This window comes from Impatiens glandulifera, chromosome 5 (genome assembly GCF_907164915.1).
Source record: "Impatiens glandulifera chromosome 5, dImpGla2.1, whole genome shotgun sequence".
In the NCBI taxonomy this organism is placed as follows: domain Eukaryota; kingdom Viridiplantae; phylum Streptophyta; class Magnoliopsida; order Ericales; family Balsaminaceae; genus Impatiens; species Impatiens glandulifera.
This window is the reverse complement of record NC_061866.1, coordinates 43,574,333-43,589,992: the sequence shown is the minus strand read 5'-3', so window position 1 is coordinate 43,589,992 and position 15,660 is coordinate 43,574,333. Positions and strand designations below refer to the sequence as shown.

The window sequence follows — 15,660 nt, the reverse complement described above, 5'->3', positions numbered from 1 at the left end:
TTAATTATATATAAATAATAATAATATTTTTGTAAATTAAATTATTATAATTTCAAGTAAATTCTTAATTGTTGTGTTTAAATAATGATTTCAAATAATTAAAAGTTTTGAGTATCTTAATCTTAAATTGAAGTAACTGAGAATGTATACTTACTCTGAAAAATTCAAACAAAAATAAATTATTATTATCTTTATAAAAATCTTTGAAAAATAATAAAATCCAGGGCACATGTCTAGAAATACCTAAATAAATACATTAAACGCGTTGGATTGGCAAGATTTCAGGCAACATGCCGGCCAAAGTTTAAAAAATTAAGCTTTTTGTTTTAATATTTTTTAAAGTGAATTTTTTATATCTTAATAAAATATTTAATAAATAAATAGTGTTATTAAACTGTCAATTTTATGATAAATAAACTTTGAGTAAAAATAATGTTGTCTATTTGTATTTTTTTTTTTGTTGAGAGTATGCTGTATGCGAGGTGCCAATTAAATTTCATCCCTATCTAAGTATTATTTATATATATAATTTTGTGGTTATAAATAATTGGTATTATTAATTCTTAATCCATAAACAAGTGAGATTACTAATTCTTGAATAGTTTTTATTTCTTTAAAGATTTTATAAGAATCACACCCTTAATAAAAAAAAAAATACTAAAATTAAGTTGTAAATAAATTTTATCTATTTGATTTAATAGTTTTTTAATAACTATCCAGTTTACTTTTAGATAATAATTCAAGATTATAGTGAATATTTTTGTAATTTATTTAAAATAAGATTAGTTTGTAAATTATATTTAAAAACATAAATTTGTAAGAGAGAAACTAATAATAGTTGTCTTTAGCTACTACTTCCCTTTTTTTCATCTCATTTATTATTGTCATAGTCTATTTATTTATCATATTATGTCATAGTCTATTTATTTATCATATTATAATGTTATTGTTTTGTAATTATTAACTGAATTTTGAATTTAGACTTTCATTACACACCAGGCCTAAGAAGAAATGTTTAAAATAATAGTCAATTAATTAATACCCTACCTCCATACTTACATAAACTATTATTTAATAACCTACCTCCATACTTACATAAAATTCAAAAAGTGTAAGGTATTTTAAGTGTAAAAAATAACTTTGCTTTCACTTTTTATTTGATTATGTATATTTTAAATTATATTAAATAAATATAATAGTTTTATATAATAAATAATAAAAATAAATTAGTTTAATTGGTTAATTATAATGTTAATACATATTCTAATTAAGAGATGAATTTATAATATATGTGTTATATAATATTATAATTAAGTTATATTTTAAAATATTATCTACTATTTGAAATTTCAGACATCTTCTTTTCAACGTTACGATTTATGACTTATTATTATTAAAATTATACAAAACGAGGTTATATCTTTATCGATTTTAAACGCTGTTAATTTATTATCTACATGGTATTTATAAATAAATAAAAAAATTTATATCACTAATTTAACTAAGGGAATGCGATTCAGTTTGGTCGATTTATTAAACGAAATACACATCTAATTCGTTGACGTCAGCTTACTAAATTTCAAACCGTCGATTTATAGGTTTGATCGATTCAGTTTGAACGGTTAGAAGATCGATTTGGTCGGTTTTATCGGTTTGGTCAATTGACAAATTTATTAAAATATATTAAAAATATATATCAATAACCATTCATACTTATTTTCATTTATATGAACAAATACAAATATTATAAATACGATCCGGTAACATAATTCATGAATCGTTATCATAATTTTCAAAACACAAAATCATTATACTATGAATTTTTTTACTAAAAATGTGTCAACAATTTTAAAATTAAATTTGTATACTACTAATAATTAATATTTTTGATAACCCAATAAGGTAGTTCAAGTGTAAGAGTGATTCTTAATAGACCAAAGGTCAAGAGATTTATTCTCATAACGTCTCATAACGTCTTAGGTTAAGGTGGGATCATGCTTCACTAAAAAAAATTAATATTTTTTATAGTTTACTAACAAGTCTTTAACTTCATTATATTTTCTCATTATTATTAGTTTAAAGTTATGTTATAACCTAACATTTATAATACATTACTCATCATCAGTACTGATAGGTGTGACAATTTGAGTCATTTGTCAAGTTGCCAGGTTTGGGTTGTCAAGTTTCCAGACTTGAACTTGACTCGTTTGATCCGATTTACCTAACTCAACTCGAACCAAACCTGATGTAATTAATTCACATATTTCTATTTCAAATTAAAATGACATCAATACAAAACAAAAATAAAGTTAACTCACAAATTCGGTTATAATTTTTTATAAAAAAATAGTGAGTGAATATAAAATAATAACACAAAATTCAACAAAAAAAACTTATAAACAGGTTTATCGAATCTACTTTTGGTTATATCAGGCCGACCCAATTTTGACCTGTTTATTAACTAGGTTAAACAAGTCGACTAAAAGTTTGACCCGAACAAAAAAATACATAACCCTAACCTGATTTTTTGTGTTCGGTTCGGATCAGATCGTGTTTTCGTGTCGGGTCTAAAATTGTCAACCTTAATCACCGGTTTAAGGTTCTATTCGTCTTAATTAAACATTACTTTTTAATATTTGACCGGTTTGAACGGTTTCAGTGACATTAAACCGACAAACTGAATCGTTGAGATTGGTTTAGTATAAAATAAACCCGTAATAAAAATTCGATTTGGCCGGTTCAGTTTGATATTCAGTTTAGTTTGAACAGTTTCGATTTAGTTTGAATGATTACTTACACCCTTAAATTATATCATCAAATTTATGCGAATTAAGGATTTTGATTCCCGAATTTTAAAGAATCGATAGTCAAAACTCTTATTCGTTGAAATTTGATAGTTAAATTAGTGACATATATCTTGTATTTATTTATTTATAAATAACACTTAAATAATAAATTAACAATATTTAAAACAACAATGAAAGTAAAATCTCGTTTGGTATAACTTTCATATTAAAGAGACAAAATTTATAAAGTTTGAAATAAGAATTCTCAAACCTATCTCCAATAATTTTTTTTTAATTTGACCAATTCCTCAATAAAAAAATAAATAAATTAAAATATTTACAATATTATTAGACAAATTTGAGATGAATCAGAATTTTTTTATTTTTTTTATTTTTGATAATGAAAAAAAAAAGTGTAAGAAGAAAAGGTTAATGGCCAACAAACAAAATAAATGCGACCATTTCAAAGCGTTCATCTCGTTCGCCGGGACCTTGGGGGGTTCCCTGTCTTTCTCTCTCCTCTCTCTTTCTCTCTCTGTTCATTCTACCTCTCATCTCATCACACCAGGGCCAATGGAGAAGACGGTGCTATATGGCATTATTGTTGGTGGGTTTATCCTCCTTATGCTGCTCCTGATTCTCTTCCTCGTTCTCCTTGCCTGCAAGCCATGGCGTTTCTTCTCTCGTTCCTCCCGCACTCGCACCATCAAGGCCTCTTCGCCCCCAATCGTACGCTCTCTCCCTCTATCTCTTTAGATTCATCCTACCCATCATTTGTTTTTCCCGATCTCACAAGAACACTCTCAAGGGTTGTGTTCCATCGTTGTTGTTTCAATAGCTTAACTTCCTTCTCAGCTGATGTTTGCCTTATGTGTTCAAATTGAAAGCTTTGACCTTCACACGTTTTTCTCCCTTTATTACCCAACTCACTGATCAACTGGTGGATTCTGTAATACTATAAAAGTGTAATGCTTGTGTTTGCTTTAACTTATGCATCAAGTATTCATGCGTAAAATAGGGTTGATTGATAAATTGGGTTGTTGTTGGCAAGTCAAATCACCATTTATATTCGTTCCTAGATGATCTCTCCAAACCCATTTGGGAATTTCATTTATAGGATTGATCTGAATTCTGATCTTTAATTTTCATTTCATTTTTGTAGGGTGACGATATTGAAAGGCCACTTGTTTCGGATGATCTGAGGTTGCCACAATATCATCAAAGGAATGACTTTGATGGGAATTATACACTTCTAGGCGGAAATCAAGCAACTGATAACCATGTCAGTTCACTACATTCGGATAAAGTTTCCAAACAAGTTGCATCAGCCACTTCACAGTTATCGCAAAGTATAGTGGATTTTTCATTAGCTATTTGAATAGTGTTCTATTCTTGATTTAATTGTGTAGTTAAACTATACCTTACGATTTCCTTACAGGCGGGAGTTTTATTCTGGATGTAATTTCTGAATCTTCTGATGATGGTATTAATGCGACACTCAGACGTCCATTGGTGGCCAATCGATTGGCTGAAGAACAGAACCGTGTGAAAAAGGAAGGTCAAATTCCTGAATCAAAATTATCGGGAAATGCTAGCATTAAGGAATCTGGATCCAGAGGTACTGCAAAACAAATTTATAATTCCTACAATGACATGAATTGAAACAAAAAGGGATCAATACTCCATTATGATTATTTTTAATATACAAAACATGCCATCACATCTTTCTGTTAGACGCGCAGGATTTATAGGAAGTAATCTCACTCTTGAGGCAATATCTGGTCCTTCTCGTGGGCTTAATTCTTCAATAAAGTCGACAAATTCTTCAAGGCTTCCTCTGACATTAGGGAGGGTGGCTCCCAGTGAAATCTTGCTGAAGGATTCAGAAATTTCAGGGAAGCATGCAATGATAAACTGGAATTCAAATGTAATCGTCGCTTACCATCTCACACTTGCAAATGGTTTCTTTCTTTTGAAATTTGCTCATTTGTGCTCAAATTATTGGATCAGAAATTTAAATGGGAGCTAGTGGATTTGGGAAGCTTAAACGGTACATTCTTGAATTCCTTGTCAATACATCATCCTGATTCAGAAAGCAGACAATGGGGTGATCCAGTTGAACTTGGTAATGGAGACATCATTACTTTTGGTACAAGCACAAAAGTACTTGTAAGTATAATGTTTTCTTATTATAGTCTTCTTTTCCAATGAAAAACCCTAAATATTTTTCTTTGAATGTTAATTGTCCAAATTGATTGGTCAATATCAAAGTTGGTTTAAATATGTAAAGTATTCGAAAATGGTAAAAGATAACTCGTTGTTAAATTGGTACAAATATATTCGCCACCCCTTAAACTAACCAATCAATTTCCTGCACTTTCATACCATATTACTCTTCTATTGACTTTATGTTTAGCTAGACATTATACTATTTCTTATTTTATTTCTGCGACCAAGAATTATGTTGACTTAATACAACCTGTTCAGCAAAATGTTACATTTATGCGACCAAGAAAATATATTACTCCATTTTTTGCTTCTGTTTGAGACTACTATAAGATTTGGTTTCTTCGTACTTCATTTACCCCTGAAAATACCTTCACACAATAATGAGGTGCAAAATCACTATGCTTTATTAATCTGCAAGGAAAACAGTTTTAATTGGTTAATTTGTATCATCTGAAGATTTGCATGTTATACTATTTTTACATAAAGTTTGACATGCAAGTATTTGCTTCTCATATCAGTAGAAAAATGTGAATACCACCAAACATGCACTGGTTTTTAATATTTTTATATTTAGATGTCTATATTTGTTTATTTGATCTATCATTATGATACAAAACCTATATCTGGTTATAGAACTTTAATGGAGAAAGGGGAAAACCCTAGAATTGGGGAGAAACTGGAAAATACTTCTCAAAAGATTGATTAATTTCATAAAAGTCTACGGCCCTTTTTATAGAACTAAAACCTAATCAGATACTAATACAAGAAGATAATTAGTTTATTAGGATAATATTTATCTTTCAAATTTATTAAGATAGTATTTTCCTTTTCAGTTTCGGATTAGATTAGTATAAAAACATATCTAAGTTAGAACTTGTGATTATTGAATGAAATTATGAAAGACTCTATACTTCTCGTCTTGATTTATATTTGCTTCTCACCTCCTTTTCTTGGATTGTTTAAACCCTAGACTGTTTGAACTCTATCATTGGTATAAGAGCTTTCAATTCTTGCACTTATGCCTTTGCTATTGTTCTAGTTCTGTTTTCATTTACGAGATAAAAAAGAACAAAAAATTATGTATTGGAAGGAACTGGAATTACCTCGTTATTCACATATCATCTCTTGATTGCAAGTATGAACGAAATCTTTGAAGAAAACAAGCTACCTTCTCGTTTCAGGGTTAGTAAAGTTGTCAGACATTTAGATGGTCAAACATTAACTTGGTATACCAAAGAATTAGAGATTGAACATGTTTGTTAGACTGAATTCAAAAGGTTGGTGGTTTGTAAACGATTTTATTATCATGTCGATCTTCAAAAGATACATACTATTATTGGTAACTTGAAGCATCTAATGGACAAAATCAAGTTGGATAACTAGAAATAAGAGTGAGTCCTGGACATGAGGGTAGAAGAGAATGTCCTAATTGAAGATGCATGTGTTGAATCAAATGAATTGTTGGCTCTACATTCATTTATTATTCCACAAGACTACTTAGAGATACAAACAGCCCCTCTTGCAATTGCTATTGTTGAGACGTTGAATGGAGTCGCTACCATTGTTGAGACTTCTGATGATCTTTCTTTGACCACTACAACATGTTTAAGAGTTCTCGCAAACCTAGTTTTTTTGTGCTAAATCATGCAAATGAACAATTGGTATTTTTAATATGTTAGATCAAACTGTTGAAAAAGCTCCAATTTTCAAAGAGTTTTTCAGCTTGTACTATTGGAGTTGGACCACATATTTCCTTTAATTCATCTTGCTTTTGCTGGACAATGATGCTCAAAACGAAGGATAATTTCAGAATTGTCTTTGATTGAGGAAGATTGTATTTTTTTCAACACTCGAGGTCAAGTGTCTTTTTAGGAGGGACTATTGATACAGAATGGAGACTAGGGTTTTTAAAGGGCCAATACTACACGGGGTCCACAAATTAATAGTATTATTTTTAGTTTAAGAGAATGGGACGAGAATTGAGACTTTCAGATAGAACAGGGTGTGAGACACTTTAGAGATGGAGGAGAGAAACAGACTGAACTACTATCTTCTTATTCATCATTATTATTCTATATTCTAACTGGTTACGTTGCATTTTATGTATACTACTATTCTAACCAACTAGACTAACTAACTATCATATTAACTACTATTAGTACTAACTAATCTACTAACTATATCTCTAACTATCTAATTACACACACTTTGACACATCGTGTGATTGTCATTTTAAACACTAATCTCTACTTCATATCACATTATTCCAGGTTCAGATTACATCTGAGATTGAATGTCAAAAACCATTCGGCCTTGGTGTCGCTTCAGACCCAATGTCGGCACGTCGAGGAGGAAAAAAGTTGCCAATGGAAGATGTGTGCTATTACAGGTGGCCCCTAGCTGGGGCTGATCAGGTTTAGGATTTCTCAAGTTTGAGCGTCTTTCCTAATATCTTACATGGCTATATAAAAAGGTGTTGTTTGCTTGATAAAATGCAGTTTGGAGTGTTTGGTATATGTGATGGACATGGTGGAGAAAGTGCTGCCGTTTCTGCTAGCAAGTTAGTCTCCTACTATCAATTCTTTCTTCTTAGAAGTTCCACTGCTCTTAAAGATGGTTTCCAATTTTCTGTTCACAGAGGCTGTTTGCACTAAAGTGATTTCTTCTGTTGTTTTGCTATAGGTTACTACCTGAGAAGGTGTCAAGTATCTTGTCAGATCCGTTCAGAAGGCAGAGGGTTCTATCGCAAGGTGATGCCTCAGATGTTCTCCGTGATGCGTTTTCGCAAACAGAAGCATGCTTGGATCACTATTACGAGGTTTTTTAACTGTTCCAACTTGATTTAATCTTTTGTAGGATTTTGAACTGTTTAACTTTTTTTGGTGCCACTTCATGTCTTGTTTATGATGGTACTTCTTTAAATCTTTTAGGGGTGCACGGCGACCTTGCTTTTGGTTTGGGCCGATGATCGTGAAAACTACTTTGCTCAATGTGCAAATGTTGGAGACTCTGCCTGTATTATTAAGTATGTGGTTTCATCTAATAACTACTTTTTTTTGTCCGAGTATGCATATTTGATTAGTAGAATGAAACACTTTTGTATTTGGATATGAATCGATACATAGATGAGAAACAACCCATGAATTTTTTAATACAGATCCAATATGTTTGGAATAAAAGGTGTGGTTGGCTGGGATACACTAGAAATCTCTCCATCTTCAAACGCCCTCCCGTCAGATGATTCAATCGTTAGATTATCACAAACTTTAGTGGGGGGCCATGACTATGGGGGGTATTGATAGCTTTTCAAAACGATTTTCTTATCTTGATCCCTCACCTATTCACCAAGTCACCCAGCCCAATCTGTCTTCGTCTGAAATAACAATTATATTGCAAATACTTTATTTTAGGTGTATTTTCCTAGGGTAGCTTAAGTGGAAAGAGTCTGCTTAAGAGACCAAAGATCTCATGTTCAATTCCCATTAAGGATGCCTTAAAAGTTGAAGTGGGGGGAGGGGGGCATGACTATGGGGTATATTGATAACTTCTTCAAATTTTAAAAAAAGGAATATCTGCCTAGGCGGTGCTCGATAAAATATATTACTTAATATAAAAAATTAAGTGCTTATTTGAATTTAGTCCATTTGCTAATTGTTTTCTAATATCACTAAATTATTTAGATTCAGCTCCAATTAAGCTAAAAAAATAAGTTAGAAAGTCTGGTTTAATTTGGTAAAGTTATGAATGACTTAACTCGATAATGTAGTAAAAATATACAAATGACAACTTTAACCGTATAAATTAACCAAATTTCGTTATTATAAGGTTAAAATTCAATAATACATATAATAACTGGAAATTCAGATATTTTTATTTGGTCTTTTCAGTTTTATATTTTTGGACACTTAACTATTTCGACACTTAAGCCTTGTTCGGTTGGAATTATTTAAATAATCTCAACCTAGTCTAACATCATTTCACTCCCTTTTCATCAATCACATCACTCAATTAATTAACAAAATTACTAAAATACCCTCTATTTAAATTTTTTATTTTTATTTTATCATTATATATTAATAATTTAATACTCTTTAAGTCTTTTTGTCAAAAAAATCTCCACTCCCTCAAAATCATCTACAATAATTACTTTTTAAATAACCCACTACCGAACAGGCCTTAGATTTCAGTTCATAGCTAACACTTAATTTTCGGTTTTATCAAACATCATGTATTTGGGCCAAAGATGGTTCGAATACACTAAGTTTCTAAACACAGGATCTCAGCCAGATCCACACCTGGATATGAAATTAAGTTGAAAGAGTTGTTTCCAATATCTTTACCTTGTAAAAACACAGAATATATGTTTATTCAAGTGGGGTGTTTTTCTTTGGGTTGTCTACTGATTATTAAAATGAAAAACAAATAGAGTGTATTATATTTTCATTATTTTATATATTCAGAATGTTGGCCAAGACACATTTATTTCTTTATATCTTCTGATGTGCACAAAATATCAATCTGGCAGTATTGGTGGGAAGCCAATTAAGATGTCAGAAGATCACAGAATAACAAGTTATTCTGAAAGAGCCCGTATCCAGGAAACAGGAGAACCTTTAAAAGAAGGGGAGACTCGGTTATGTGGTAACCATTACTACTTTGTGTGTTCAAATGAATGCCAGATGGACTGACAGGTCACATTCATTATTACTAAGTTACTGTTCTTATCCATAGGCTTAAATCTTGCTCGGATGCTTGGAGACAAATACTTGAAGCAACAGGATGGTAGATTCAGTTCAGAGCCTTTTATCAGTCAGGCAGTGAAGATGCATAAAGGAAGCCATGGTTTTGCACTTATAGCCAGGTGATCTCTTTGCTATCATTTAAGATATCTGTTCTATCATCATAATCTTTGTCCAGTTTTGCATGTCTAGCCTATTTGGAAACTGATATTTTGTCTGTCACAATCATGATCTTTGGAAAATCGCCAAAGCTAAAATTGAAAGTCAGGATCTTGATTATTTTCTAGATCTTTAGATATGTGATAGATTGTGATTTTGGGAAACACAAGAATTTAGATTTTTTGGTAGTATAAAATGTAAAGCAAACAGGCCTCCAATTTTCTGAATGTGGTGAGTGCAGTGATGGCTTTTGGGATGTTATTACTGCGAAGAAGGCTATTCAATTGGTCCAACAGGTATAAAATCAATGAATGGATATTATTTGCTGTTTTACTATGTGGAAAGGAATCATCACAACATAGAACACTTTGTCTGTTTTGAACAGTCGAGGGAGAAGCAGACAATGATGGATAAAGAGAATCCTGCTGAAAAGATTGCGAGTTTTCTGTTGGGCGAGGCGAGAGCTCAGCGCACAAAAGATAATACCTCCATACTTTTCCTGGATTTTGACACTTTCAATAGAAGCTCTTCCTGTAAAACTGATCCTTAGATTTAATGTACATAAATATGATTTATTGATTCTTTTCAATATATACAATTCCAAATTTTGAGGTCTCTTGGGGTATTTTTATTGACTTGGTAGCAGAAGATCTGAGTTGCTATGCTCACTTATTGTTTTTACCAAATGCATATGCCATTGGTTGGATGATTGATTTATTGAGTGTGTGTTAGGGAATTATAGATAGCTTTGTTGCTGAATGCTGACTTATTTTTCTCAATTTCCTTTGTTACTTTTTTCCCTTAATTTTGCAATGAAGTGGTTTCATCCTTACAAATTTTCTTTTGTTAATTTTCATATAGAGGCTAGGGAGTGACAAAACAGGGTGGTTTGATTGTTCCTCTAAACATCGAGAACGATTTTTTTAAGCTTTACTTAACTTAGATGGAGGAGTTAATCTATATTCGATCTTATTTAACGTGTTTTGTAAAAAAAAAAATTGATAGTCAAACAAAATTACTTTAAAAATTAAACAAAAACGGAAAATTTAAGTTGATATAACTGAAAATAACAAGTTTTTATTATTCGACATTATAATCGTCTAATAGAATGTTTTTCATTATAACGGTTTTATTAGTTTAAAAGCTTTAACCTTGAAAAAAAAAAAACTTTTGAACAAATTTTGATTTTTTTTTTTTTTATAAAAGCTAACATTTTTTAAAATAATAAAAATAAATCAGCAAATAAATATAGTTAAGATTTTATTATAAAAACATAAAAGTTATAGTTATTCAATTTTTTTCATTATTCGTTTTCTTAACTTGATTTTGTACATTATTTTTTAAAATATTGAATCCAAATTATAATATGACCTAAAAATTACTTTTTTCAATCTTAATTTAAGTCATTTTATAGAACGGGAAATGTGACGAAATGATCATAATAATTACATAATTTTGGGAGATGATTGGGCACTCATAAAGCTTGCAAAATGACCTTTTCGACCTGTTTAAAGATAAAAATACTCGATAACCTGATAATGGTTGCAAAAATGACCTTGCGTGACGCGATAATGTTGACAAATATTTATCGCGTCACAAGGTTACTTTTTGCAAATATTTATTGTGTCACGCGAGGTCATTTTTGTAAACATTGTTAGTCATCCTTTCGCATTATGCGACGCAACGTCGAAAGGTATTTTCGTCTGAAATAGTCATTTTTACAAACTTTATTAGACCCTAGTCATATCTCAAAATAATGTCATTATTATGGTCGTCAAATTTTCATTGAAAATGGGTCAATTATTAACCCTAGAAAAAAAAACTTAAAAAGTGTAGTATAAAAATAGTTCAAGTAAAATATAAATGGACAAGAAATCCATTACTTAGAAGTACAAGTACCAAATTGAGTTTCTTTGATTTGTAAAATTATAGCCTAAGAACTTCAGTAGACTGAAGAAAGCTAGCCGCAGCAAAATGGGGAAGAAGACGAAGAGAGAAAGCTCGGAACCAATCGAAGAAGACGAACCAGACCTTTCTAATGGCTGTTCTCTCGATACTAAACTGAAGAAGAAGAAGACAAAGAAACACAAGAAGGGAATCATCGAGAATGAGAATGAGAAAGAAAACACTCATAAACCTAATGAAACTCCTACCGTCAGCATCGCTCTCCCTGGCTCCATCATTGACAACGCTCAGTCCCTCGAACTTGCCACTCTGGTAACCTATTATATCCCATGTTTGATTAGTTCGTCTGTGAACTGATTGATGATCATTTATTGTTTTAATATGCTGCGGAAAAATTTGATCTTTTTCTTTTTCCAGTTGGCTGGACAAATTGCTCGTGCTGCAACAATATTCCGGATAAATGAGGTATACCATCTTTTTCTCGTTGGAATTGCTCAAGAATTCAGTTAATTAGGGTAGAAACTAGAAACAGCTATCATTTACTAGGAATTTCTGATTTTTAAAATAAGTAGTTTTTAAGAGATGATGTTTATATCTTTGTGAAGGTGGTAGTATTTGACAGCAAAAGTAGCTTGACTGATGCTACTATAGTGGCTGATAGTTCGAATGAGAATGAAAGTGGTGCAGCTTTTCTTGTAAGGATTCTTAAATATCTTGAGACGCCACAATATTTGAGGAAGAGTCTTTTTCCATGGCACAACAGTTTGCGTTATGTGGTATGGACTAGAATGTATTTGTGGTTGTTTGTTGAAAAAAGTAGAATAAGAATTGTGAGAGATTTACATATCATTTCTTGAGATCTTTTGCAGGGTGTTTTGCCTCCTCTTGATGCTCCGCACCATCTACGTAAGCATGAATGGGCTCCTTTCCGTGATGGTAAGTTTCCGACTATTTTCATTGTGTATATCCATAGTATTTTATTTTGCTTCAAAGACTTGTTTTGCGACCTCTGCTTGCTTAGATATATGTCTAAAGTATTAAATGGATGCCACTAAAATAGACATCAGGATAATGTGGAGGCTATAACAATGTAATAAAGAGAGCTCAATCTTATGGTATTGTTAGAGATGTTAGTATACTGTGTTATATCCAATAGCATGTATAATTGAAGAGAATAGTGATCATATATTTGGACCTTGTTTGATCTTTGATTATTTGAGATTAATTTCAAATTAGGCACTATCCAATCAACTATCTACTCATCTTTCAAATCATCAAAATACCCTTTATTTAAAAATAAAATAATTTCATTGTGTGGTGTACCCCTATAATGTCTTTTTACCCAAATAACCTCATTTTGAATAACCTATATGAAACAAGGTTATTTTGAAATAACTACTTGGTCAAGAAGCCTAGATTTTGATAGTGGCTAATTTGAAAGGAAATATGTTGAAGTGAAAAAAAGTTTTATAAGAATTTTTCAATGGACAATATTTCTGCCTCAGTGTGTTGGTTTTCTAGTGAAATTGCCTCAGTGTGTTAGTATTCATTTATGATTACATGCCACTACAATATTTGTAGGAGTCACAAAGGAACGGGATTCAAAATCTGGCGGAACGCTCGTTGACGTTGGACTCAGTAAAGTATGGTTACATAATTTCACCTATTTCATGCAATTGAATAGTAGTCAGTTTCTAATTAAGACAAATGAAGCAGAGAAAATTTATTCACAGAACTCTGCTCAATTTTCATTCATTAGCTTAGTCTTAATTTAGGTTGCAGATGTAAACAAAACAACCCATTCTTTGCAGGATGCTATTATTGATGAAGTTCGTGAACCTGGAATTAGGGTTACTGTTGCCATGGGTACCAATCGCAACTCGATTGCAGGTACTATATCCAAAAGGGTAACATTCTTTCTACAGTCAGAAATATAAAAGCTCTATGGATATGTTCTTTTCCAAAGTATAACAAGTTCAATATCCTAGATTTGCCGCGCCAAGTAGTCTCTTCTGCTAAGCCTAGGGAAGAGGGTTTATATTGGGGATATAACGTTCGATACGCTCCGAATCTTAGTTCTGTATTTAAGGACACTCCATTCAAGGTAAGTACATTAGACAAAATAACATGGAATTCTGATGTTTATGCTAGTTTTCTACAGTGAGATAGATGCCTTGTTGAAACCTATTAAATTTCTCAGGGTGGATATGATTATGTTATTGGTACCTCAGAACACGGAAAATTTATCAAGTCTTCAGAACTTCATATACCTGCTTCCAGGTATACTGTTTAACGTTATTGCCCAAGGCGAGCATATTAATTTATTATGTGCCCATTATCTATTACGAGATTTTTTCTATAGTATAATAACGGACCCAAAAAGATTGTGTGTGTACGATTCCTTCTTTTAATTGTCATGGAAAAAGTGGTGAACGAGTCTTAGAGCTTGTTTGATGTAGTTTCTAAAACAAATAAATAAACCAATTTTTTTGGGGGAAATAACTTGTTTGATGAAAACATGGATTATTTGAGTTATTTGGGGTAAAGAACTAAAATATCTTTGTATTTAATATTTAAAATGCTATAAGAAATAAAGCAAGGTAATTTGATATTTTGGTTGATGATTTGACCTAATGAAGTTGTGATGGCTGCAATTTGTTTTAAAACGTCTTCCTTTGCCTCTGCCCACGAAGGATTTGCCACATAATAATTGGAAGGTATAACCTAGAGAATATAACAAGTTCCTATAACAGCTCACATTGACTCTTGTTAACGGGATACCGCACATTTGATCACATAGTCTGTTTATTCATACAAGTTTTGATTTTCAAAAAAAGACTCACATCGGTCTTTTAGAAATATTAAGACCTGCACCCTCTACATTGACAATAATTGATATTTTCTATGCATATTGCAGGTAGACTAAAAAACCAGGCCCCCTTATATCATAGTTTAGGATCCACATCTATTGCAATATATGTATTTTAACGACAATTTTATTTTGTTATCTGTTTGCTTGCAATTAAAAGATATTAATGGATGTAGGCACCTTTTAATTGCTTTTGGTGGACCTCCTGGGCTAGAAGAATGTATAGAAGAAGACGATACCCTAAAGGTGAAAGTCAATCATATACTTATTCTTCTTCCTTTTCAAGTTCTCTCAATTGCAAAGAAAATGTATTAAAGAAGTAGAATTACAAAAGGAAGCATTGAACATTAGAAGAAATTACTTATGGAGGCTTTGATTTGGTTTTTGTTGGCAGGGGAAAGAGGCAGTTGATGTATTTAATACGTACTTGAATGTTTGTCCAGATCAAGGAAGTAGAACCATTAGATCCGAGGTATGCTTTATGTTTGATTTCACTTTTATCCGTTTTACAAAATGTTTTGTTTTGTTTATTCTCTATTATGATGCCCGACAAACAGGAAGCCATTCTAATATCACTTCAGTATTTCCAAGAGCCGATAGCATCTTCACTGCAAAGATTGAACAGCTAATGATTTCAGATCGATGATTTTAGCGATCGTGTTGTGGCTGAATCTCATTTGATTTTAGTGTTCTAAGTTAGTTTTGTGGCTTTGTGAATTTAAACATTTTGGTTTGTTTGTAGTGTTGTGTTGGTTATTGATATTATTCCTTAGCTATGAAAGACAGGCCAACAAAAAGGCTCACATTTTTCCCATAATTATATTAAAGAACTTTCATTGACATTCAATTTTTTTAATAGAGAAATGATACGGGAGCAACTTTTCATGTTTTCAAAATTGTCTTATTATGTTCTAAACATGTTCTTCGTGACTCACCTAATATAATTTTTAGGTTTGGATGGTGTTAATTGTAA

At 31.5% G+C, this 15,660-nt stretch overlaps 2 protein-coding genes across 2 annotated transcripts; both read left to right on the top strand.

The window, feature by feature from the left end:
• The first annotated feature begins 3,252 nt into the window (after positions 1-3,252).
• Positions 3,253-10,528, top strand: LOC124938642 (protein phosphatase 2C 70-like). Its single transcript, XM_047479120.1, has 13 exons — positions 3,253-3,515; positions 3,949-4,135; positions 4,225-4,404; positions 4,529-4,713; positions 4,797-4,955; positions 7,286-7,429; positions 7,514-7,575; positions 7,698-7,833; positions 7,946-8,040; positions 9,541-9,656; positions 9,747-9,876; positions 10,155-10,209; positions 10,299-10,528. The coding sequence occupies exons 1-13, from the start codon at positions 3,360-3,362 to the stop codon at positions 10,461-10,463; spliced, it is 1,770 nt and encodes a 589-aa protein (XP_047335076.1). The 5' UTR covers positions 3,253-3,359; the 3' UTR covers positions 10,464-10,528.
• Positions 10,529-11,859: 1,331 nt separating this feature from the next.
• Positions 11,860-15,529, top strand: LOC124938681 (putative methyltransferase C9orf114). The gene is made up of 10 exons (XM_047479166.1): positions 11,860-12,130; positions 12,236-12,283; positions 12,424-12,594; positions 12,688-12,754; positions 13,400-13,461; positions 13,630-13,708; positions 13,807-13,922; positions 14,019-14,098; positions 14,864-14,933; positions 15,082-15,529. The coding sequence occupies exons 1-10, from the start codon at positions 11,888-11,890 to the stop codon at positions 15,331-15,333; spliced, it is 1,188 nt and encodes a 395-aa protein (XP_047335122.1). The 5' UTR covers positions 11,860-11,887; the 3' UTR covers positions 15,334-15,529.
• Positions 15,530-15,660: the final 131 nt, after the last annotated feature.